The 26,635-nt window shown below is 41.1% G+C and overlaps 1 protein-coding gene across 8 annotated transcripts in view; it reads left to right on the top strand.

Moving 5' to 3' along the window:
* Positions 1-26,635, top strand: part of LOC139623049 (collagen type XIX alpha 1 chain) — a 94,002-nt gene that overhangs the window by 30,558 nt on the left and 36,809 nt on the right. For 6 of the 8 annotated variants that reach the window (XR_011691423.1, XM_071480893.1, XM_071480887.1 and 3 more), the window contains 8 exons: positions 1,463-1,498; positions 3,222-3,251; positions 3,374-3,400; positions 4,019-4,072; positions 20,312-20,356; positions 21,976-22,011; positions 26,013-26,066; positions 26,141-26,185. Coding sequence is in view for 7 of the 8 variants with exons in the window: in XM_071480893.1 (XP_071336994.1) it covers positions 1,463-1,498; positions 3,222-3,251; positions 3,374-3,400; positions 4,019-4,072; positions 20,312-20,356; positions 21,976-22,011; positions 26,013-26,066; positions 26,141-26,185 (327 nt within the window). In the remaining variant the exon portion in view is untranslated. The remainder of the gene's footprint in view (positions 1-1,462; positions 1,499-3,221; positions 3,252-3,373; positions 3,401-4,018; positions 4,073-20,311; positions 20,357-21,975; positions 22,012-26,012; positions 26,067-26,140; positions 26,186-26,635) is intronic. The other 2 variants (XM_071480889.1, XM_071480892.1) reach the window with 1 other exon arrangement.

The raw sequence follows: 26,635 nt of genomic DNA on the forward strand, positions 1-26,635 counted from the left end.
TAACATTTGGTCCCAAATATTAGGAATGCAACAGTTACATAGGTATGTCCTGTACAGTAGGTCATGACTGGTATCATCATTATTATTACTCATTTATTTTACAGGAACAGTGCACATCAGTAGACGTTGCAGTTGTGCCTGGACAGATGTTACAAATTCACCATTAAAACAGAACATCCTGGGTGTGCAAGAGATGAGTTTGATGCAAAACCTTGTTCTCATCTGCAGCCTCTTTATAGTCTGTTCACTGACATCATTGACATAAATTAGATTAAATCTTGTTGCAATGCAGAAAATATTGGTCTTTTTAAACTTTTCTTTTCTTTTCATCCCACAGTGGGATTATTTTCCTTGTATGAGATGAAATGTTTTCCTGTAATTAGTTGCCATATCTCCCGCTCTTTTATTTTTCCTCCCTTATTGGGGCTTTTTTTTTTTTCCTTTTCTTTTTTTTTTTTTTTTTGTTGTCTTTTGGTGGAACTCACCGCATAATTGTAGGTGCAATGCTCTGTCTGCCAGCCTTGAAGTTATAATGAGGTCTGTGTGTTTCTGTGAAGACAACAGAGAATCACGGGGTATTTTATCCTATTTTCTGGATGGGAGGGTGGGGGTGGGGGTGGAGAGAGCGTTTGTTTGTATTGAAACTGACAGAGGGAGGCAGATTTGGAAGCACAAAGTAATGAGTCCCCTGAATATCCCATAGCAGGCATATTTTAGCTGTGACATTCATTTAGACAACAAAATGGATATGAACTACAAGCACAATTTTTCTTTCATCCACATCTGATAAAAGGGTTTTGCCAGTTGTCCACTGATTCTCAACTCAGTGCTTTATATAGTACGGTTGAGATTGTAGTGAAAAGCTGAGAGAACTGCAAAAATATGGACAGTGATATATGAGTTTTATCTGAAAAGACAAAAAAACAGGAGCAGGCAATGAGAAGCGTGTGAGATCATTGCTTACATTTGGCTACGCTAGTGTCAAAAGACATCTACTTTTTACCTTATATGACTTTTTGTGACTGCCTGTATGTCACAGTCACCAAACAATGTTATCATACCTGTCCATTGTTAATACTGCAAAGCTTTTACATGATATAGTAAGGCCGTGTTTATTTTAAGGCCCGTCACATTTAATAGCACTAGCCCACCTGCCAGTTGTCTGACAGTGTGAAAGTCATCAGACAGGCTTCATTTCATGACATACTGTAAATACGAGGTAATGGTCTTGTATAGCGCATAGTGCATATGGTGAAATATTTCTGCCATGCATAATCAGTCTTATTTTACCTGACCTTCAGCTTTGTTATCACAGCCATGATGAGCCTTTGGGCTCGATGTTCAAAAGTCTAGAATATACTGTATAGATCTAGCTGTAGCCATTTCCATTGCACACAGTATGTCAAAGATGTTAATGGCTGACATTTTAGGAGTTTCCTCTAATTATTATCTTCATTCACAGGGTGATGTGGGTAAGCCTGGTGCTCCGGGGCTGTCTGTAAGTCCACGTTATTTCATTTACATTTCATTATGCTGTCTGTATATGTAAGGACATTCAAAAGAACAGGAATAATGTTGACATGTACTCATGTGTGTGTGACCTGAAAAGGCTGGACTGAGTTTTGTAAATATCACAGCCTTTTGGCTGACCAGGCGCTTCACACATCTGGCCCACAGAGATGGAAAGTGAGGCACTCAGGTGAACAGTCTCTGTGTCACATTACCACCGCCTGGGAATGGGTCAAACAAGGAGCAGATAGAGAGGGCTCAGTGGGCATCCTCACATGGGCCAAAAAGGATAGGGATGAGCAGCCAGGCAGAGAAGAATGGAGCTTCAAGCCTCAGGGTGGGGGAGGAGGTTGACAGATAGTCGCTAGCTGTATCCTACATGGGCGAGACGTGAACTTATTGGCTTGGTGGCTATCCCTGCAGACTTCTAGCTTTTACAGACACCTGCGAAAAACTGCTCCACACTTCATGTATTTCAATCTTATAATTGCACAGCCTATACTAGTGCTTCTGCTGTGGTCGAGAGGACAGAGAGTATAAATGCAGTCATTCCGGTGCACACACAAATTAAAAGTAAATATGTCAGCGAGCAGCAGATACATGAACTCACAGCTGCTGGCATAACCACCTATCTATCAACACATATAGTAGATGTGTGTGAACCGATGCAAACGCATACACACAATGCTTATGGTTGTGGAGTTGACGGCTACTGGAGATTAAAGGTATACTGCGGGTGGTAGGCTAATTACATACACATCAAGAGGGGATCAGCCTGCCAGTTTTAATCAGTGCTAGAGTGATACAAAAATGGCGTCCATATGCTTCTGGGTTGCCCTTTTTATGACACCAAAGTGCTTACGATACCTACAGAACACTGCCACCATCCATTAACTATTCTCTAAGGCCAATTTTAAGAAGAAGAAAAATAACAATCTTTCCGTGACTAGCAAGAATGGTTTTAGTTTGGCAAACTTTTTTACATCATTCCAGTAGATTGGTTGGTGAGAGTGAGCAGAAAATATTTGTAGTGTGGACTTGCTGTGGGTGAATTAGCACTGTATCGCTTGTTATCTAACGTCAAAACTCTGTGCTCACAAGCCAAAAAAAAATGTACCGTTGTGTATGAATAACTGATTTATTAGTGAAGGAACTGCAGGGAGAGTGAGAAATGTTTTGTCACAGGTCAGAGCTGTCACTCTTTTTGTACAGATACAGCTGCAGATATCTTAGGAGCGTCAGCCTCCTTGTTAAATAGTGTGTTTGCCTCTTTTCTCACTCTACGTGATGCCAGTGACTAATTTGAAAGACATACAGTATGTAGAGTATGTAGTGAATGTCCATTTCTGCAGCTGTTTCCAAGAAAAGTCAACAGTGTTTGACTTTTAGACGCTGATTGAAAGAGGACACCAATTATTTGGCTTGTATTTGAAAGCTGAGATGTTGTATGTGGCCTTGTGTCCGTTCTGTGACCTGGTGGATAGACGACTCTGTCTGCCCTTTTCTGACAGTGCCCAGCAGGGTGTCTGGGGAGTATAGTAATAGTCATGTCCTAACTTCACTTAGGGTCACCGCAGCCAAGGATAATTACTGTAGCTCATGACCCATTGTGTTGCTTGCCTATAACTGACCGTGTATTGTTATAGTGTGTATGAACCGTGTGAGTTGTGTTTTCATACTGACTTACATGTTTTTGATTGTTTCATTGCCAGGTTGACAAAGAATGTCTCAAAGGAGATCAGGTACTTTACGATTATATTATGCATTATTTATATTATTTACATTATTCACTGAAAACATATAAACATCCTGTTTTCTTGAGTTTATGTTTTCTTGTAAGCATAAATCCATTTGCCATATTCAGGGCCCTCGAGGTGACAAGGGAGAAAAGGTAACTAATTAATCACCACATTGAGGTAACGTATCTCATTTTTGTCCATTTTTTCTTGTTTGACAAATAATCCCCACATTTAGGTAACATACTGCATCTCCACTTTGTCTGTTTTTTCTTGTTTGGCAATGTGCACATAACATGTTCTCAAGCAATTAAGCACAACTGTTAGGTACATCAAGCAATTACTTAAGCACCATAAGCATATATTCCTGCACAAGAATGTCAAAACAAAATCACGGCTCAGCATATACCTTGATTAACTCGTTAAGAGTTCCTTATCAAGCTACTGTGTAGAATAATGGAATGAAGCACTGATCAACTGAGGCTGCAAATTGCCTATTAAGGGGATGGTGGTGATTTCACCTAGAAACTGTTCATGAGTAAGAATAGAAACTACAGCTGAACATATTCCATTCTATCTATTCGTGCAATTTTAACGAAGCCAATGCTGTGTTTCCTATCCCTGCAAATAAGCCCACCAGTATGCAGCGAACATTTGGCACAAACACCTGCCTGCATCACTTTTTACAAGAAGCAAGCTGTAATCTCTTCCTATAGTACAGAATGGACATGAATGTAGTTTCCCAGTCATTATAATACTTGTCCTTTCCCTAGGGAGTGGCTGGGGTGCCAGGTCAGCCAGGGGAACCAGGCAAAGAGGGCAAAAGGGTGAGTAAACAGAAACAGTCCATTGGTTGTGTGGCCTGGCTGGTGGTAGTACTGACTGAGAGGACCTAGCCTGGGGAAAGGCCAAACAGCAGCTGAGGGGCTGTTGTTGTTTTTGGGGGAGGCAAAGATGATCCGTGGCAAGGGGATTGCAATGGGCCTGGAAAGACGTATGCCAATTAATGAATGGGCTCCATGGTTAAGGGGTCACACACAGTGACAGTATGACTGGCAGCACACATGGTTAAGTCCCAGTGGGTTATGGTGAACAGTGTTGGGTTTCCTAAAAGGCCAGCTTGGTTTGGGATAGAGACAATGTCTATGGCTGAATCAACTGAAGCCCGACATCATATTTATTGATTTGTCACCTCTGAATGTAACAGCTGTGGTTAGGAATACAAGTGTCAGGGTTTATAATATAAAGCCTAAATCAAAAGTATGAATTTACTCCAATATTGTCAGTTCATGAGAGCTTCTTTTCAAAGTTTTGTTGCATGAAAACTCACAGTCTTTCTGGGAATATACTGTATGTGAAATTCCCCTAGACTACATCTGAATAGTTCACAGGTTAGGTACTTGTATGGGTATGGTATTCTGACATTGCAATGTAATTGGTAAACATTCTTACACTGTGGTAGGGTGAAGATTGCCCCACTGCAAGAATGTTATTCTTCCTTGAAATCACAGCTGAAAGGCAGTGTTCAAAGACAGGTGGAGAGAGTGTCCTTTTGTGTCCAGCTTAATTGACTTGGCGTGAATACCTTTGCCTGTGTGAGCGTGATCAAAAATAACCTCTTTAACCAACTGAGTATCCCTGTTTGTCTTACAGATAATGTTCATAAAATGGCAAAAAAAAAACCATTTGGCTCCACTGCAGCAAAACATAAAATATATAGCAGGTTGAGCTGTAGAGCACCCATAAGTAGGTCAGGCAAATGTTCTTTTCAGATTAAGCAAGAGCTGAGATGATGCACAATACTCGAGACATCTGGATGCAAGTATCTCAAGAATTCCACCCTTCTGTGGGTGAATTCATTCAAACTCAAAACTTGTTCCAATAGCATTAACAATTTATGACCTATCATCGGTTGTGTTATTTCTCAATGGATCATTTCCCCAAATGCATGAAGTAACAGAATCTAGTATCAGGAGAAGTATTCACAGTCAAGAAAAGTGAGCTCAGAGGCTGGTGCAGATGTTTATTTGATGCTTTTGTCTCTCTACCTCATTAGTCTGGTGTTATTTTATACCCAACCTGACTTAAGTAGGGACTGTGCGTCAAAGGAACTGAGTGTCAGAGGCATCAACTATGGTGCACACTTTTCTTGTGGAATACAGTCTTATGATGAATCTTTCAATCATAATTGGTTCTGTGGAAATAGAAAGCCGCTCTGTGTTTGATGTTGTGGCTTCTTGGTTTCCTGCATAGCCATAATATTTTTTGTGCAGGTTATTTCTATTAAGATTTTTAGGTAAAAAGGCCATGGGACTGTAAACTGGCCATTATAGACTTTCTGCTGTTGTTGTTGTCGCTGAAGACACAGTTCTGATCTATTAATACCCTGTCTTTGATGACTGCCTGACTTCATGGTGACTGTTAATGTGCTAAGGTTTCTGCTTATTCTTAGCTCTAGGAGTCACATGTGGCCTCGAAGTTGTTGACCAACCTGTGTTTCTGCAGTTTGACAGCCTATTTTAGGAAGGTGGACATGTATCATTATCAGGGGCTAGCTAGTGGCCAGCTGATACAGCAGGAGACTCTCACCCAATTAGCAACTTGTGTCCATGCTTGCAACTTATTGGTTTCACTAAGAGCCATAGCTGCTGTACAAATGATGCAAAATATCTTGATGGAGACTGACCACTCCACAAACTTCATGGAATAGCCAGGAGTGGAAAGCTTTCACAAAGCCTCAGACTCAAGCCAGACCATCTCTCACACTGTCTACTTCAATTTATTGTTAAGGAAAATACAACCACTCTAAGCCATTTGGATTTACTTCAAGGGGATGTGGAGGACGTTGTAGTGAGGAGAGGAGGAATGATGCCATTTGCACTGATCCTTCTCTGAAGCTTAAAGCAACATATGCAAGAGAGGATATCAAGGGCAGTCACCAAACCCCCTCTGCGACCTCATGTCTAACATTCACAGAATCTTGATTTTATCTTATTACCTTGATGGATGACTAGTTCAGTTAGTCAGGGCCAGTCCAGCCATGTCTAAGAATTTATGGGAATGTATTGCCCCCACATTACACATTGCCATTAACAGTGATGTGAATGACTTGGCTTTATCCATTATAGATGGCATTGGTACAGAATGGCAGGCAAAGAGTAGGACTTTGGGATTCAGTGGCACATTACAGCAGATCAAAAAAAGAAGGTGGGGAGCACCAGTAAAAAGGATATGTCCCCCTTGCTGCCTGTGGTGTGCTAAAATATTCATCAGGTGCTGTAATGATGTTCTAAGTTCTGTGTTGTCATTGTAGGCTGGCCCTGTCCTACACAGGCTGAGGAGGTGAAAGACATGCATGCTGAAAGGGATAACCTTGAATTATTTTCAGTGTCAGAGTTTTCAGTGTAGTCATTTGTTAGACAAGCATTAGGTATGCTCATGCAGCATGCAGCACACATAAGTGCCTGCCTGATGCTTATCAACAAATATGAGGGACTGTATGATAAAGTCTTATGTACATACAAAAGTGATGTTGGATTTGGTGGCAGAAAGGATTGAAAAAAGTACCAGATGACATAATTTTGCATGCTCAAAATAGGACTGAAAACCTACGCTCGGTCAATGCACTTTGCTTACTTAAAGCCAAAATACACAGGAACGCCACGGCAAGCTTGGTTTATTCATGTCCTGCCAAGTCTTCCCAGCATACTCTGCTATGGTAGTTGGCACAGGGTTGTGAGTGGGTTCATTGCAGACATTGGTTCATCCCCGTGCAAGGCAGTAGGTTCCCATGGATTAATAAATAATCACTTTAATAAATCCCCCATTACAAGGTGGGTCTTGGAGTTGTAATCCATGCCTAACACCACATTAAGTCTTATTAGCTATATAAATGCACCTGTATAGTAAAATAAGGCCTTGCTTAATATAAGTCACTGACAAATGCCATGTTGATTCCCTCGGTTTGCCATGGAAGCAATTTGCTGTTGCTATACAAAATGGACAGACATTTGCTCTAATTAAATGTTTTTGGGACTTTTCATTAACATTATAAATAGATTTCTCTATACATAGATTCTCCCTATTGATACACAATGACCTCTTTTCTTTGATGCATTTTGTAGAATGTATGTAAATAAGGTGGATGCAAAACATTTGAAATCCCCTTTAATCAGCTGAGGCCCTCTACCGTGTCAAGGATTCCCTGTCTCCTGCTTTGGAAAATGCATGTGTCTGACAGATGTGCTGCACAGTGTTTGTCTTATTAGACATAGCTGTGCTAGTGCAGAGATGATGAAACTCCAGCAAGCCCTAGAGGAAGCAGAACACTGCAACTGCTCTGTCTACGGATGTGTTCCCTTCAAATGAATTATGCAGTGTAGATCCTATTACTGATTTATTCATTTGTTTAAATCTAGTTAGTTGGTTATTTCTGTAGTTATTTTGTTTAGAGAGTGATCCTCTTGGCACAGTTGGAAAATTATATGGATTGGTAGCTGGCAAGTTGCAGTTCTGTAATAAACATGTAAGCGGGTAGGTATTTTACTGTGCATGAGGTAAGTAGATTTCTGTAATCTCTGATGCTACAAAGAATTTACCGTCAGGCAACAGTTGACATTCTCAATTGACTGCCTATCTCTCTCCTGTTAAATGGCTCCTGTTTCTCATAGAAATATCAATCTGCATGCCTCGGCTGAGGATGTGAGTGGATGACACTGTGCCACATGAGATACCTGTGTCATATGTCAAGGAGATAAGAGAGAACAAAATTCAAAATTAAGATGAAAAGACTGGACCGTTGCCAGCCAGGCAACACAAGATGGCCTAGTAGAGAGGAAAGCCGTTAAAAAAGGGACCGTTAATCTCAGAGGAATCATTTTCTCATTAAATAATATGATGTGCCACATCAATACTACCAATAAAAGAATCCCGCCAGACTATTGATGGATACTGAAGAAACATTACAGAGTGGAGTTCTCAGATATGGCAGGACTTTGATTTTGATAACAGGTTATTCATCCTATGTTGAATCAGTTCCCCCTCTCAGCCAGTAGACTCAGCATGGTCACTAATTACAGTGGCCGACAGATCATGTATTATTTATTTCCAATTCATCTATTGTTCTCTTTGAACTCATGTAAAGATATTTTTAATGTTTTTCATGTGTTGATAGCATTAGATAGTTCCATGTAACAGATGCGGACGCATACATTTCCTTTTAAATTTGCTTTAATGTACTGGTATCCTGTGACAGTAGACATGTGGTGGCATGGAGCCCTGTATTAGTTTGCTTTTTATTTTCCCACAAGCGCATATCAATGAAGTCATGAGACTAGTTTGACATGTGATCCTTATGTCGGAAGTTGAATGAAACCAGAGAACAACCTCGGAGTAAACATGATATTCACTTGTTTGTTGTTGGGCAGGAAGACAGTTTCCCAGGAAAGAGACTCTCCTCCAGTTATATGTGAGAGATGGCTATTTGTAAAATAATAGGAATCTGTATCTCAAAACCTCAACCACTGTCACATCATATTCGTCAGCTGTCGCCACTTCACAGCATGCAATAGCACAGTCCCAGATCAATCCATGTCAGTAATTGTAGTGAGGATGCACTTTCAGTTCTTCACTTCTGTCAAACATTTTGAAACAATGAAACTAACATCAGCAACAGCTGCCTGGACACTTTAAAGTGGCATGGAAATAATCTGTCAAAACAGTAGAAAAGATCATCTGTCTTGTCTCTGCTTGGCAACTAGACTGTTCCACATTTCCAAAGGAGAGGGAGGTATTTGCTGTCTTTTGGAAATGATAGTGGTGTTTACATTTTCCATTCATGCCCTGTGCTGAATGACTGAGACAGCTGTCTATACGTCCTGACCAAAGGCACAAGGCATTTGCTTTTCCATATTTTCCTCCGTCACCCTTGTGCTGACCACATGTCTTAAAGGTTGTCTGTCCTCTGGGTGCTAAACTACTCGTGAACTGTTTTCTCCCAGACTAGGGAACAACTATGTAATCTAGCACTTATGTCATTTTCTTTCCCACCGAACTGTTGGCCATTTTCTCTCAGCACTAGGCCCATTTGTGTGTGTGTGTGACTTGACCATGCGTAAATGTGTTCGTGTGTGGCCATTTAGCCATGAGGGGAGGAATCTGTGTGTCAAAACATACCATCATGAATGAAGCATTGTGGTGCTACAGAGATGGCCTGGCCTATGAGTCATATTCTCCAAATGTAAGGGAACATGCTTGTTTGGTACAGACCCCCAGCAAAAGTGACATTATCATCATTTTCAGTCAAAACTAAAGATAAGATAATCGCAATATGTCTTTGTTTTTTTGTTTTTGCATATTGCTCGGCCCTACTGGGCACCAGTATCCTAGAGGAACTGGATTGCATTATACAGGTGTCAGATTAGATACAATAGCATTCATCTACTGTAAAACTAAATCTGTGTATCTCCACTGCACATAGCTTTTGTCATTTAACCTAATTTAGTTTGAAAAAGTATGTCGTTCTCTGGAAACCAAATGCATGCTGTAACTCGAATTTAGAGGCCTGTCCTCTACAGGGCCAAGCAAATGTTGTTTTGAGATAAATGAGCCACCACAGTATATATAATATTCATATTATATCTGATGGACCTGGCTCAGCTTCATTTGGATCAGTCTGTTTGTCTGTGGAGGCCAAAGCAGGCAGTGACAGTGATAGGGAAGGAGTTATGGTTTGGTTTGCGGGGACAGGAACATTTGGCAGCGGTTCCCTGCTCCATAGGTGGAGGCAGACATGAACAGCAACGCAACTGTAACAGACTGTTGACCTCTACCAGAGCACCTGCAGGGCGAGATTATTAAGTAACGAGTCCCTGGTGAGAATAGCAGCCTTCCTGCCAGAAGTTCTCCATGGGAGGCTGCTGCTGATTTGGGTGATACAATAAATGCATGAAATTACAGCAGCTATTTGATTGAAGCCATGCTTTTTGTTGTCCAGATCACTACACAAATGTAATGATATGGTACCCTCATTTCAAATGCACAGCTTGTTACATCTAATTAGTGTAAATGAAGTGCAACCATATATTTTAGATATCTATTAAAGAATTCACATTTATGGTCCATGTTATTGAAACAATTTGTAAATACAGTAGCGTGATGTACATATGGAGTTACTGTTTTGGCCTGACTCACTGAAGCTCAATGGCAGAGTAACACATAGTGAAGAATTTACAGGTCAGCAGGGCTCACAGCTGAGATTTTATGGCAAGATTTACACCCTGTGTGATTTTACAAGTGGGGGGGGGGGGGGTTGTTAACCCTTTGTTTCACAGGATGGAAGAGGTTATCCTTCTCCCTCTGTCCGGGTTTATATTGAGAAAATCTAGAGAGCCATGCTTTTGACACCTGTATTACACCAGGAGGTAACACGTTTGCCCATTGCACAAGGCAATTAATCTTGTCAATGTCAAGCGCATTGGGAAGGAGGATGAAACAAAGATTTGACCTGATTGGCTATGAAAAGGTCTCACATTTGGGCCCAGTTGGGACAGAGCGGGGTTGCAGGGAGAAGTGTTTGGCACATGCAAGGACAGATGCACAGCATTTTGATTTATCTTTCTGACTCTCGTCTTTCCCATAGAGCCCCACTATGGCGACATCCACGGGTGTCCAGAATAAACACACATTAATTGGCCAATTAATTACAGGGACGAATACAGGGGGCAAGACTTAAAGAGGGCCCCTTTGATTGCACATTGTTCACTTGCTTTTAGAGAGATGGTGTGTCTAGTTGATGTGTGTATGTATACGAGTGAAAAGCTTATGTTCAACAAGGGGTAATGTAGGTCAACTTATCCTCAGAGCATTGGATAGGCTTGCTATAGTTGGCCAGTGCACGGCCCTCATTCACACATCTATGACTTAACAACTTTCTCAGGAGACAGAGCTGCACCACACAGCAGGGATCCTGCAGGCAAAATATGTTTCCCTGCTGCTCCAGTGTCCAAATTCATCAGGGCCTGGGCCAGGCCCATCCCTATGGCCCATGTCTAATACCTCTCCAACATTTTCAAGTGTTGTTTCAATGTCTGCCAGGTCATACCAACACTAATGGAGTGTCATGTGTCAGATAGAGTCAGCTGAACTGAATTCACTCGACTCTTTGAGGTATGTCACTGGACAGGAGGTGACTGGCCCTTGTGACTGTTATAGGTATCATCGTCAACACCACGGCTTTAGTCATCCAAACAATGAGATTTCTCTGGCTCCACACAGTCTAGTAATATACAAAGACACTCTCCTGGCATATCAGGTCAATTTAAGGAGGAGGCAGAGTTTGAGAAACGCTGAGAATGTAAATACCTTTAAAAGGGTATTTCGGATCCAGGATGCTTGGATTGAAGCATGCCCCAAGTAAGCTCTGTCTGTGTCTGCCATTTCCTCGGCCAAAGGGGAGGGAGAAGGAGAGCTCAAAGTACAGAAGGGAAGGAGGCTGGTCGGGAAGGACATGTAGCCCTGAACACTGCAGACCACAGAGGCGTGGTAGTGGGAGGCTGCATCACTTTCAGCACACTGTTACAGCTTGCCATCCATATACCGATTCTCCACACTCTCATCCTGACCGCAACCAATTTAGATACATTCATCTGTGTCCACTTTAATGGCATGCCAGGGAGCAGCGCATTGACAGTGGCCTGATATTATACAGATGGTAGTGTGTGGGACCTTAGTGTAATCTGTTATGCGTGGTGAGTGATATGAAGCATAAGACTTGCTGAGGGCTACAGTGCCCGGAGTGAGCGCCCTGTGGATCTTTGCACAGTGTATTCTCTCTGACCTCAAATATTTGGTTTGTAAAATGAACCAGGGTTTATTCAAAGTAGATTTTCAGCCTCTCCTATTCACTTGTTGGATAATGCATTAATGAAACACTCAGTATCTGTAAACATAGGATGGGAGCAATCTGCTCCGGTTGAATAATACGGCCAAAAGTCCAGATGAGACTGTGAAATTTCTAAGAGCCAAGACTAATAACAGCTTCCATTAGGAGATGAGAACATTCAAGAGGCAATGTCGGTCTAGTGAGGAGCCAACGAAGTAGGCACCCAGCTTGCATGGGTACACTGCACAGACATTCAGCTGATCGGTGGGAATTGGGCTCGTAGTTTAATATAGATTTATCATCTTCAACACATAAAAATGCAAATTCAGATTGTCAGCCCTCTTTCCTCTCCTTAGGAGTTGTTAAAGTCAATGAGCTCTTAAAACTCATCACTGAAGATGTGGTAGGGACGTGGTTGTTGTAAAGAGATGTTCAGAGGCTCCCTTGGGACTGCTTCGGCTTAGTTTCCATAGTCATTCACTGTCTGTATTTCCTGTGTTTGCCTTTGGCTCTAGTGTTTGCATCCTGTGTGGTAGTGAGGAGTTGCATGATTGCTGAAATAGCTCTTTAATGGTTATTTTACCCAGTAATATGCTGTGTTCTATGACTGGGTACCCTTGTACTGCCACATGTGTCCCTTTGTGTTGTGTGGCAGTTGAAAAGAAGCATAATGTGGTATGAAAATTATTGTCACTCTCTCTCACTGCAATACAGGCCCTCGCTCTTGCTTTCCTTCTCCTCGTTGTAAGCACTCTACAGAAAAATTTCCTTTACGGTATTCAGTGCCTAATTGCCAGACTGCCTAATTAGGGATGTTACCCCACACACATCATACATTCATGCATTGAGGACATCTATCCTCTCTCACAGAAGGCTCCGAGTCTCCTCATTGGCTCTGTCCCTCCCTGTGTACAAAATTTGTGATGAAGCTAGTTTGCCATCTAGTGGTGAACGTGCAAATGACCATTTAGTCACATGGGGTTTATGATTGAGTCCCTGTGAGGAAAGCCCCTCATGGAAAGCTTTAGCCAAGAGACTATAGGTGCAATCTTGGCCAGCTGAGCTGTGTCTTAAGTCGGCTGCAGTGTCAGCCATCTCTTTATACGTCCCTGAATATTTAGATGGCTGGGAGTTAAAGAGAGCATTGTGTGCCAGTCAGAATGGTGAAAAATGCTAAGCTGCATTTGAGCCCCTGCCAGGCAGCTGTCGGCTTTGCCGTTCTCTTCCTGCCCCGGCCGCTCCTCTTAACCCTCAGTAAACAACTGGAACAAATCCTATTTTATTGAGGCTTTCACCAAGTGCAAGGGATCTCTGCAAGCTCCAGTGCCCAGGCATTTTCTGAGCTTGTGCAGTGTCCTAAGATGGCATCCAGCGAGGGCAGTCAGAAGTAGGGAATCTGCACTGTCTGCCTCTAATTGGATCCTTAATCAGAAGCAGGTGAGGCTGTGGTCTCTGCAGTGTGTTTTGTGACATTTCAAGCAAGCAGTATGATCAATATTTACCCCAGAAGCGTTGATAGCTGTTTTGACACAGTGAAAACAGGTTTGGTGATGATTCTGACAACTGCAGCATATCGAGCTGCATAGTTGGTGTGAATTCATTCACTGAATATTTGTCCCTTTCACCAGTTGACACTTATAGACTGATAGTACTTCAATGCTTACATACACCACATCAACCCAGCTGCTTCTAGGCATAAGATTCAAAATTCTAAGTGAAGCAGAGAATTTGAAAGTTTTTTTCTTATAAAATACAGAGTCACACAGAATGAGCGTACTGTAGATTTAACATCAATATGTTGCTCTGTATCTGGAAAAAGACAACTTTCCCATTCAAAAGAAGGTGATACTGGAGCATTTGTAATGTCATATTCATTTCCAACATACTACTTTCTAATTAGACAAATTGCTGAGCTAAACATGGTGAAATATGTAAGAGATTCCTGCCAAAAATGTGATATTTTAGATATCCTTTGTGCATACTTGATGCAGTTTTTTCCTAGTCTTGCTAATTCTTTTGGTTCATGTTGCAAAATTTTAAATGAGAAATGAGAAAATACTATTTGCAAGGGGAAAGGATGACATTTCAGAATTAATTACAGAATAAATTAGCTTTCGCTGGCAGTTTGAGTAATTGTCGGCATCTTGTCTGAACCTGATTACAATAAGTGTTCCTAAGGAACTGTAGGTTCGACCGAAGGACAGAGGGGTCAAATGCATCTGGTTGTGTGTGTGTGTGTCAGTCTTTCATGAGCCATGAGCAGACAAGCGTTTTCACTGGGGAATTAATACTGTGACAGGCTGTCTTGTGGCATACTTTCTCCTGTGCAACATGTGCCCATTGGTCTGTCTGTGTTTCTGTATTTTTTTGGATGTGAAGACACATGTTCAAAATCCTGCGTGTCCACGAGCTTTTGGGAGAGTGTCCCTCTCTTTGTTCTGTGTATTGTTAAATGGCATTAGGATATTATGTGGGTCTACACATTTGTTTACCAAGCAAATGCAGCTGGTGCTCATAAGCTACACAGTCAGCTCCAGTTAAACCCAATAGAGCGGTTAGATAAAAGGCTAAGGTGGCCAGAGTACACGTCCCCAGAGGGAGACGGGGCTCAGCTCAGGCAGAATGAGTGGGAGTGGCATGTGAGTTTTTCAGTCAAGAAAAGGTCATCTCTCCCATGAGCTACGTAAAGCAGACGCAACTTGGCTTGGTAATGTCAGATAGTTTACCCTTCAGGATATGAAACTTCTGTCACATGTGATGATTAGCTGGTCTAAAGGCATACACAGGAGGTATCTGGGTTGTAACCAGGCCACATGTGGTCAAAGGTGAAGGTTTGATGGATGAATAAATGGTTATGTGCAGTTTGTGAGTTAATGGGTTTCTCCTCGTCAAAACCAAAACCTCACTTAAATGTTCATATTGTGGCCCCTGCTAATGCACAAGTTTAAATTTGAGTGTCAAAGTAAACACAGAATGAATTCAGATGTATTTAGTAGAGAATGAATGTAAACAGGTAAAAGGGATAATCACTTTTTGGAGCTCCAGTGACCTTTATGTCTTTTACATAGAGGCATACTGAGGCAAATTAGCAAAAATCAAAGATGACATTGATGATATTACATTTGAATAATAAAATGATGTTAAACCAAGTTAAATTGATCTACCTACTGAAAGCTACCACTGCATATAAAGGGAAAAAAATCCCCTCAATTTGTCCTTCTGTGCTGTGTGTCAGCTTTAAGTTTGGTCCTGTGGTGTTCATTTCAGAAGACACCTTCATCTTATCTACTGACCCCTATTGACAGGGGCATTTGTCAGGTGGATTACTTGGCTTTTTTATGTTGCATCTGCTTTACTGCTAAAAATACAACATGTTCTGCCTTCTCCATTTTGTACCAGTTCGGGTAGTCAGACATGGAATGTCTCACAGAACATGTTGGCATTTGGGATAAGGATTATGGAGTCATCATAAACGAGTGCCTCTGCTGTGTGTCACTGTCAGTGTTGAATTTGCTCTCAGATTGGGGACTTGTGTTGCAGGACTGATCCAGGCCCCATGTCTGTGCTTTCCTTTTACACTTTGCTACTCGTAGCAGGGTCGAAACCAGTCGAGGCTGGGATCCTCGTGGATTAAGTCAGGAGTTCAAAATATGCTGTCAGTCTACAGAGGCTTCCTTACCCCAGATCAAAAGTGTACTCATTCTAGTTATACTAGCACATTTACTGAATTTGTAGCTAATGTGGAGTGCTTTTCACTCTTCTGTAATATGGTTTGCAAGGTTTTTTGAGTGGAGCAGATAAATAGTACATGTGAATATGTGTTAAGTCTTGCCAGCCCATCTTTCATTAACTCATGAGGCTAGTTCATCTTTCACTCCTACTTTCTTTCCTTTCCTCTCCTCTCCTCCACAATCCCTTCATCTCTCTCCACCTCCTTCCCCCCTTCTCATCCCTCATTTCCTTCCTTGCCTTCCTCTATCTCTCCCTCCCTCTAATCTACTGCAATGACCTGAAGGAGGGCTTCACACTGCAGCGCTCAAATAATAATCAAGCACTAGGATGTTGTCAAATTTATAGGACACTGAGCGTTGCATAGCAACAGAGATTGCCAGGGTGATCCAACAAGCGCTGGAAGTTGGGTGAGGGAGAAATGGGGCGAGTGACAGGAGACAGGAGAAGGATGGAGAGACGACAAGAAAAACCAGAGACAGGAGAAAGGGATGAGATGAAAGTAATAGAATTATGATATTATACACAAAGGGAGAGAAAAACAAGAGATGGAGAAAAAGAAAAGGAAATGATAAAGTTAATATTGGCTTAGCTGAAAGAAAAGGTTTACTGACACTGGTCTTGTGTGCTTGCCATTTTCAGATAATTTAAGTTATAATTATCACCATGATGTCATATTTTACTATGGCATTTTGGCATGCACAAGCGGTGTTAGGTTTCAAAGTGGCATGAATATAGCAGAGCAAAATAACCATCCATTTAACTAATGATCAAAGTCCAACGGCAGGCTGCTCCTTCACTCTTGCTAGGCACTAAAATCCTTGTACATCAAGGCAAACAATTTTCTTGTTTTGTTGTCACATGTTTCTTATGTTTCATACATTGTCATTTTTTTGAAGTTGAAATCCTCAGCCTCAGTTTGCTGTTCATCCTTGTTGCCTAGAGACTGCTTTGGACTGCAGCTCACCTCTGACAAGTACCTTTCTTCTGGTGTTGTGTCTACTTTCTTCACCCACAAAAAATAGGATAAAACCGCAAAGAAAAAAAGCTTTGCATTAAGTAGCAGAATTCATGGAATTTGCTCTGGGAATTTTCACTTTTTTTTATGAACATATTATTAAACAAGAGAACTATCATCATCATCACTGAAATGCTGTCAATGTTGAAAATTATGAAAACGTACTGTTTTTTTAAGCATCAAATTTATCCTCACTGTTATCTAAGGAAATTTAGGTAATACAAAGTTTAATGTGGGTTTGGTGTCAGAGACAAACTTCTGGTCAGAGATTAGTTTTGAGACAAAATAAGTATTTTATTATTTCATTACTGCAAATGTGTTTTAGATTGTGAATGAAGTGGTTTCCTGCGGACATTGTATATCCACTAGGAAGGGCAGTTGCATCATAAACATAAAGCATGTTTAAGATGAATATACGATATGATGGTTTTATAATGAAGGATAAAAAATAAAGATGTTGACCCTGGTATCTGTTGGTATCAAAGTTAGTTTTTAGCTTGTGCCCATAAGCATTTATTGTTTTCTGAAATGAAAACAAACCAATAAACTGTTAAAGTGAAGAAAAATCTCTAACTGACCGAACATTGTTATAAAATGACCTCAATTCAGGTCAGAGTGTCCCTTTAGTTACACTTTTATAAAAGTCTAGCAGGTCCAAACATGGCATTTAGAACTGATCAAGTCATCGAAATGGCACTCACACAAAATTCAACTTAAAACCCTGAGTCAATATTCTTAAACACTTAACACCATAGTGGTAAATGCTAATCATCAGCAACAGAACATCTGTTGCTGTAGTATTTGGGTGCTCATGGGCACCATGGTGGTTGTTGGCATCTTGATTATCTCAGTATTCCAGAGCCACCGTGTCCCTTCAGAGGCAGTTATCTCTCTGTGTCACTGGCAGGTGTTTCAGTTTGGAGAGTCAACTGAGTGCAAACGGCGATGACAGCTGTGCTCCCAACTAATTATTTCTTGTCACTGTGCACAGATTTGTTGGGGATGGCGTGCTAACCAGGGGTCTTCTGGGCAGAAAAGTGTCAGTCTGACCCCAAGGTCACCTGGCGCGGTCTTTTTTAATGGATTACTTTGCTTTGAAAATTACTGTGTGTGCTGTGTTTGTAAATACTGAATGAATATGTTATCAAAGAAGACAAAAACTCTGGGCTCATATATACTCAATTAACTTAGTTTAACATAGCTAATACTGAGAGGTGTAGCCCAAATATTAGAGATACCTCTTAGTGTAATGCAATACAATTCAGCAGTACCAAAAGCTACAGGGCCCAAATGACCATAAAGTTGAGTACACACCAGTTTAAACAAAAACCCTACCATGAAGGTAGGATTTATCATCATAACGGCAGGATTCATTATATTACATTGCATTCGTTTTAGGTAGGTATATCTAATAAGGCAAGTAAGTATAAATGCAGCGTGACTACTGCATGAGTAATAAAAGCAGTAATCCAAGATTGAAATATAGTAGTGTTTGTCTTTGTGAGCAGAATGTATGACAGAATTATATTTTTTGAAACAGTCAGAAATCTCTCATAAAGGGTTTTTTTTCAGATGTGATAAAAGTCTTCTTCTCATTTTATAACCGTGCAAGTAATGTATAGAGTTAATAGTTAATAATATGGAGACCCCAGATCATCATTTAGTTGTTCTGTCATATTTATTTAGATGATAATATGCAAATACATGGACATAAAATTATTATGCACTTTCAAGTTAAAATAGATTTAAGGGCAAATGTGGAGAAATAATTTTGAAAACTGCATAATTCATGACCTGTTTGGAATAAAAGCATATGAAATATTCATTAGCTAAATTACTTATCTATGTAGTGTGCTTTTGTTGTCGAGTTCAGGGGGAAAAGGACAGCAGCAGGGGCCAAGGGTGGAACAAACATCTGATCTTTTTGCAAATGTGGCAATGATCCTTTGTCAGCCTTTTTATTATGATAACACCATCCACCCTCATGAAACGCCATCTTTGTTTGTGAGAATTAGACCTTTTACACAAATGTAACGTCAGTCATTTGAAGTAAAGGATTTTAAGGTTTAAAGGTGCTGTTCCTGAACAATGACACGTTCCTGGTCTTCTTGACTTTCCACTCATTCATGCTCACAGTAAAGCACATGCAGCCTCAGAGCTGCATTAACACAGATGATCAAAAGACGCTGGCCAAGGCTCTGTTGGAACATCAAACAGCATGAACAGAGGAAAGCGCGCAATTCCCGAGAGTATGCACAAACTGGTTCCATTGTGTCATTATTAAGGTTAATATTTACCGTACTACACCCCTTGCTCCTTCTGTTTTCGACTACTAACAGAGAGCATATGAGCACGAGCACACATGCAAACAGATGATTAAAAGCAGTAGTTCTCAGTTAAGTTCCTCCCTTTGTCTTTGTTGCGGGCAAAACGTACATGTCAAATTCGACCCACTTAATCAAAGTCTGCATACATGGAGTGTCGGGAGCACTGCTCTGTGATTCTCCTCCCATCCCATTCCTTCCATCCTCACAAATCTACCCGACCATTAACTCAGTCGAAAGAAGTGGTTTTGTGTCACCAATACTGACACATACAGTAGAAGAGAAATACAGTGTTTCAATATAGCAACTGTGTCAGATGATGAAACTCCCATTGGAAAGAGATAATCATATTTAGCCTTAATATTATCTGCATTGTCTCATTCTTCTGCTGTTGATTACGCTGCTGTACAGTGAATTGATATCAGCCAGAGTATTACCATGTCCTAATTGAGTTGATTTTACATCTGTCTTGTGTGTGCGCGCGTGTGTGTGTGTGTGTGTGTGTGTGTGTGTGTGTGAAAGCCAGCTAATTCCAGACACTTCTCATAACACAGATCCATGATGCTCTGCCAGTTTATAGGATAGCTGTACGGATATCCACAGAGCTGTATCCTCTTTTCTCATGAGAACATAAACCCTCTTGATGTAAATTATACCAACTTTGGTGTGGTTCAGATAGCATTACATCTCATTAAGATGTCAGCTTTTCAAGACTCGCAGGACTTTCAAGCACTAAGGCGTTTTGTAATTCACAAAATGTCAAAAAACAAAAAGCAAAATGGCTGCTTCGTTCTGACCCCGTTTTGCAATGCTGGACAGCACTGCCTGGCTTGGCCTGTTTGCTGCTGTATGTGCTCCTTGGGTTGATTGATGCACCGAGGGACTCACACAGCTGGAAAAGAGGCAGTAAACCAGAGGAGGGAACAAAGAGTAGTGGGCCACACGGGGTGCAGCAATTAAGCTGTTTTCTTGTTGTTAATTAAAAGCAAATTAGAGACTGCGACAGGAATTGCTGTCTAGTCCTAATTGCTGGCAGCATGTATGCCCAGCCACACCTGTTGTTGCATCTTCAGTCACTCATCTTAATCTTTTTTTTTTTTTTTGCCTTCCTTAGGGACGGAGAGGAAAGACTGGGGAGCCTGGACCCAGAGGCCTGCCTGTAAGTGATATGCAGTAACATACTATGTACAGTATGTCCTTACATACAGTACATAGTATGGACATTTTACTTTACTCTTTTTCATTTAAATTAAAGCGATGAACTCCTTCAAAACCTTCAGTACAAAAAACAACGAGACATACTGTCTTTTAGTTTTTATGCGCCCATCTCAACATGAGAAATACAAATTGAACCTGATGACAAACACTGAGAGTTTAAGTTCAGTTTGGCTCAGACAGTACAATAAAGCAACTCTTTTGACAGGAAGTAATTTCTAGCTTTTCTACCACTCAAAATCAATTTCAATTTAACCTTTATTTGACCAAGAATTCCCGCGAGAATATCGGCGCCATCGTTGTAAAAGCATATTAAAGCACAGTTGATCAGGACAGCAGACATGCTATAAAAAATCTATTTTAAAAGAGCAATTACGCTCTTCTTAGTGAAACCTCTGTGTGAAGTTTGTTCTTTAATTTCATGCTTAGGCTGTATTGATCTATTCAAAATCTCCCATTCTCCCATACTACTGCAAGCAGGCTATATTATTAGCACAAAACCACAAGGGGTATATTAAGGTAGTGCTTGAGAATGCTTGTATTGATGAGTAGGATAATTCTGCCTATAAGGCCCGTTGACTCCTTGAATTATCGTTGTTTCCTCAGGCATCCAAACCGATCCCAGACACCATTTGTGTGTTTGTTTAGTGACCCACACACTAAAGGGCACAAACACCACAATACGTTAAAGGAGACAGCTTGTCAGACTCTTAACTGCTGTGATGTCAGCACCAACAGAAGTGTTAGACAGAAGAGTCCAATTATTTTCATGCACTATTGCCCTGATTAAATTCTTGATCAGGACATAGGTTTGTCTTATTTTATTTCATCCAGAAATCCAGAATGATTTGGTTTCGCTTCTAACACTGTTATGCAATAGGTCCAATTATCTTCAGTAAAACTGAGCAACTCACAGTTTAACGTCTCCCGCATGTCTCAGTGTATCCCTGGGCCTCCTTAATAACTCAAAAGTTGTAGGACACAAAGTCGTAGGTGAAAAGAAAGACAGGATGCAGAAGGTGTGACATTTCTAAATGGCAACGTCCTGATGATACCCTTAGCATGTGCCAGCTTTGCCTCCATCCCCTGGTATTGGCATTTATGAGTCACCTGTTTTGCTGAGGTAGATCTCAGGGGCAAAATCATCTATTCAGAACACACACCAGGGCATCACTCTCTCTTGTCCACTGGCAGCAGGACAGTGCTTGCAGTTGAGGGGGCAGCGGTTATTTTTCAAAGTCAAATTAGCATTGCACAACAACGGGGGACTCTGTGAAAGGCGCATAACAAAGACACACTCAAAGATAATCTATAGCCTGCTGGGGGCCAGCCACATCTTTATGAGAGCTAACATTAGTGCAAAGGTTAGAAAACACAATATCACAGGCCTTTGTTGTAAATAGGAATATTTTTCAAGTTAACACACACACAGACTATAGATATACTGTTCATGCTACTGTACACACTATTGTATACTACTACTGTATACAATTGTCTTTATGACATGAAATCATTTCATCCTTTCCCTGTGTGAAAAGAATGTTACAATGCTTGCAATTGCAGGGTCCCCCAGGAACCTCTGAAGGAGCAAGTGTCAAGGTATCACTCAAAACAGTATTCAACACAAAACAAAGCACTGACACGTGGCATTTAAGGTAGATTTGAGCTGTCTCCCTGTTTGATAAACCAGCCCTAACCTGCACTTCCAGGAGGGGTGTCAAGATGACTGAGCAGTGTTCATTGTAGTAGTCCTCCAAATAGGCAAGAAATTTCATAATCTGGGACCATATTACAGAAACGTACAAAAATCTTAACTGTTTGGTAACCATGGTAATTAAAGTTAGGGCCTGATTTAAGAAAAAAGCAGTTACGGATGAATAGTTCCTAAGTCACTGTTCCTATCCTAGCTTCCCGACTTTCCAAAATCTCAAATAAAGTCGGCTAACTTTGGGATAACTGTTAAGCTGTTAGTAGCTACAGGCTACACTGGGCCCTGATAATGAGGAGTTAGCCGAAGCAGCTACAACCAGCTGTGGAGAGGCTGATCCAGCAACATGAGGCTCTCACGGTTCTCTGAGAAAATGTGCTATTTTTTTTTTTTTGCCTCAGGAGCTTTTCGGAGTTATGTGGCCATTATTGTTACATTTCAAAGAGAAATCTAATAGGTTACAAAAATACCACAGTGAGATGAAGTGAGAAAACTTAGCGTTGGTTGCTAGGTGTTTATAACTGACGTTGGATTGAGTATTTAGGATTTCCTATCATGAGATAAAATAGCATAGAGTAAATTAAGATAGAATTCCTACAGTTAGTTAGGATTTGCTTCTGTAATAACAAATTGGGAAAAATCTTCCCATCTTCAACTGAGACTTAAGATATGAAGTTTCTGTAATACGGCCCCTGCAGAGCATTAAAGAATGAAGATGTAATGTATATAACCAGTTGTCCGAAGAAGTCAGCCTGACAGGTCAGACATTCGTGTGACCAGAGGCAGAACGTCTTCTGTCCTTGACTGACATTTTTGTGTTTGTGGTTAAGAGCCGATCTCCCTCACTAGAAGTGGCACCTTTCAGTCAATTGTAGCCTATCCACTGTGCAAGTTAAATAGCTGTTCCCACCCTACACCTCCTGCAGTGCAGCACAGCGTGACTCAGTGCTCATACTCCAAACAGACAGATGGCCATTAGGTACAGTGCTTTTGCAAAAAGCGTCTGCAATCATTTTCATGAAGCCCAGGGGTGCTGTAGCTCACCGGAGGCGCATGAGATATGCTGTGTAAAAAAAACTCTCCGACATGGACCTCTACCAGGCCTCCCACTGTCTCTGTTGTTACCTGCTCCCTTCACAAACCCCCCACCCCCCCGCCCCCTCAGCCCCCACCCACCTCCCACAGAGCCTCCAGTGGCCCACTTGTGATCATGCCGAGAGTGAAAGCTATTGTGTAGTGGACAACCTCTTGACCGCAGCTGTTCATTTGATGTATAGGTGCGTCATTTGCTGGGGTGTCAGCTCAGACTGCAGAATTCCTCCTGCTCTCTGTGCCCAGAGGAAGGAGAAGTGTCAGCTGGCCAACCTTGAAAAAGAAAGTTGTCTGTATGAGGACACACTTATTATACCTCAAAACAAATAGGATTGCAGTAGCTGTACCATAGGATGAGACACAACGGACAGAGGGTTTTGCTTGGATGAAAAGTCATCATGTATTACCGTGTCCTTGTAAGTCAAGTTTGAGGATAAAATGACAAATATATATTACTTTTTTCATGGGTTTTCCATAATTGTTGTCTATGTTTCATCTTTAACATCTCACTTGAACCAATCTCATGATGATTTATTTTAAGACCTTTGACTCATGCTGATGTTAGTTGTTTCAGTGCCGTGCCCTTGCCATGAATCAGTCATGCTCCTACATTACGGATGCATCTTTGCGTCATCATTATAAATTAATGCTTACTGTGGATGACAAGAAAGCTTTCCTCACCCGGAGAATCATTTCACATTATAATCTGCTATAATGAAACGAATACAGCAATGTATTGAAAGGAATTTGCACAACCCCACATGATAAGTGAGAGAAGCTTAACCATCACAGTGCCAAGACAAATGAAGTTTCCATCAGCAGTAATAATTGAACAGCATCTGGGATTCACCATACTTCTCAGTGGCCGTCCTTGTGCATTTTTTAGCTTGGACAAATCAGATGCAAGTTAAACTAAACTGCAGCTTGCGTAACATCTGTGTGAACTGAGCCCCCTCTCACTCTCTCAGCAGAGTGTTTTCAAGTAAAAAAAAAAAAAGGTCTGTGCAGTGCACGATGAGCTGAGAGATAGCATTCTCATGAATCACATCTCCATAACTGTATCTCCCACTGACAGCCTCAAACAGGCTCTGGGAGAACACTGCAGATATTGATGGATAGACAGAGAGGGATGCAGACAGGCTTAATTGCAGTTTGATGACCCAGGGTGTCCCAAAGTCAACATGTCACCCACAGTCATCCGTAGGTGGACCAGTTCCCTATCCTATACACGATGGGCTTTCTCCACTGTGTAAATACAGTGATAATCTGGATAAATACTGGCTGTAGTACAGTTAATCTTATTTGAAAGGTTTATTAACATGTTATATACTAGATCTAACAAAGATAACCACCAACATATTTTTCCATGAAACTACGCCAGAATACAGTGCAGAGCATTTGTGTGAGTGAAATCCTGGGCTTATACTAACTCTCCACCAGATGTGATATAGATTGAATCTCATAACACAAACTACCTTTCTGTGTACAGTATAATTTGTAGTTTGCAGTTGTGCTGTACTGTAACATTTATCCTAACAATCCTCTGACTTATAACAACTACTACAACTACTAGCAACAACAAGAGAATATGACATGTCCACATTTTTGGTAAGGTTAGTAGTAGTGGTTCCATGAAAAAGTGGAAAAAAAGCAGCTGTACAGAATTGAGTTCAGTACTCAAAGTCAATTTTGCCACTAGTCCCTCCTCCCTGCCTAAAATATTAATAGGACAATCTGTTCATACATAGCAGCAGTCTACTGACTTAATAACAGCTCATAATTTGGACGAGGAAACAGTGACTATATCTCATTAAATGATTGGTATCACAGCGGCTGTCGTTAGCGAGCCGAAGGGATGGGGGAGGGGCAGAAACTCAATGTCAGTTATTGCCTCTTAGAGTTCGGGCACTGCTAAGAAGCATGCAAATATGCTGCAACCTTTCTGAGATGTCTCTGTCTTCTCAGACAGATGTAAAACAGATGCTTCATAATATCTCAACATAGAGGGTCTGAAGCGTTGCCTGCAAATCTTGATACTTGCCATACCAAACAATAATCTTTAATGAGCAACCTTTTCAACCTTTTTTTTTATTTTGTCTTTTTTCATCATGCGTTATGTGTGACAGACAAGTGAGCATTATTAAATGTGTCAGGAGGTGTGAAACACTGGATTTCTCCAACTCCAGAAGCATGTCAGCAAGGTTATGAAAGGGGTGCGAATGCATACAGTATGCTGTGTCTTCTGCTGAGGCTCCGAGAACGTGAGAACTCCCCCAGCATATATGTGTATCAAAACTGTTATATCAGTCTATCAATCTATAAAGTTCTGTCACAAATATTTTTAATTATTCATTCTCTGTGTGTCTTGACTAAGGTGCAAGTACATTTGTTTTACAGTTAAGTTTACTCAGAGTATGCTCCACATAACTGACAGGAAGAAATCCCATTAAACATATTCCAAGGGCAGCAAACCAGCAGTCATAAAGTGCCATCTATTGGAGGACAGAGGAATAATTTTAACACAGAAACATGGAACATTGCTGCAATGCAACAGGGGCTTGAGTTGTTTATTATCCTGTTCGTCTTCATATAACACTTTGCATAACACTATAGTCGCATAAATCCAAGAGTCTTATATTGTTTTCTTTTTTTCTACCATAATTACAAACTGTTTTGGTTTTAAGATGGCACAGTACTGTGTGTTTTTCTAATTGCTCATTGCCTAAGTTCCAGCTCTCTGTCTTTTTTGCCCTGTCTTTGCTGTCAATCATTGCCAATGATCTGCTCTGTCCACTTACAGGGAGAGAAGGGCGAGTCTGGACTCCCGGGAGAAAAAGGAGAGAGAGGAGACCCTGTACGTATTTTCCTGCAGTGACATTTACAGTGCCACTGTGTTACACAGTCATTAACCAAGGCCTCCTCCCATAGGGTCAGCCAGGTGCTGAGGGGGCCAGCGGGATAAAAGGACAAAAAGTAAGTCACATCAATGTCAAGTGTCATACATGACGATTCCCTCTGTTTGTGCAGCCTGTGTCTGTGTCTGTGTCTGTGTGTGTGGGGGGGGGGCGGGGGGCAGAGCTGAGGAAAGCAGAGACAGACTTGGTGTAGGTAAGGCAGTACAAGGAATATAATTGGTATGATATACCACATTTCAGACGCTAAACCTTCAGAGTTAGTTATCTTCTCTCAGTCTGTTTTTCCTCCAAGGCTCTTTGAAATCATTGCACAGCAAATAATGAATCTGTAGGTTGTTATTTCTTGGTTTTTACAGTTGCTATTGTTCGTATCCTTGGGTCCTGTAAGCTTGATTGCAATTGATGTTTTTTTCTTGTTGACAGGTTGTGTGCGTGTGTGCTCTGTGTGTGCATCTTTTTGTGGTTGTCCATGTTCATAGAATTTTGTTCAGGTGATACTGGTATGTTT

Source organism: Trachinotus anak, unplaced genomic scaffold (assembly GCF_046630095.1).
Source record: "Trachinotus anak isolate AG129_WGS33_773 ecotype Australia unplaced genomic scaffold, CSIRO_AGI_Tana_v1 ptg000007l, whole genome shotgun sequence".
NCBI lineage: Eukaryota > Metazoa > Chordata > Actinopteri > Carangiformes > Carangidae > Trachinotus > Trachinotus anak.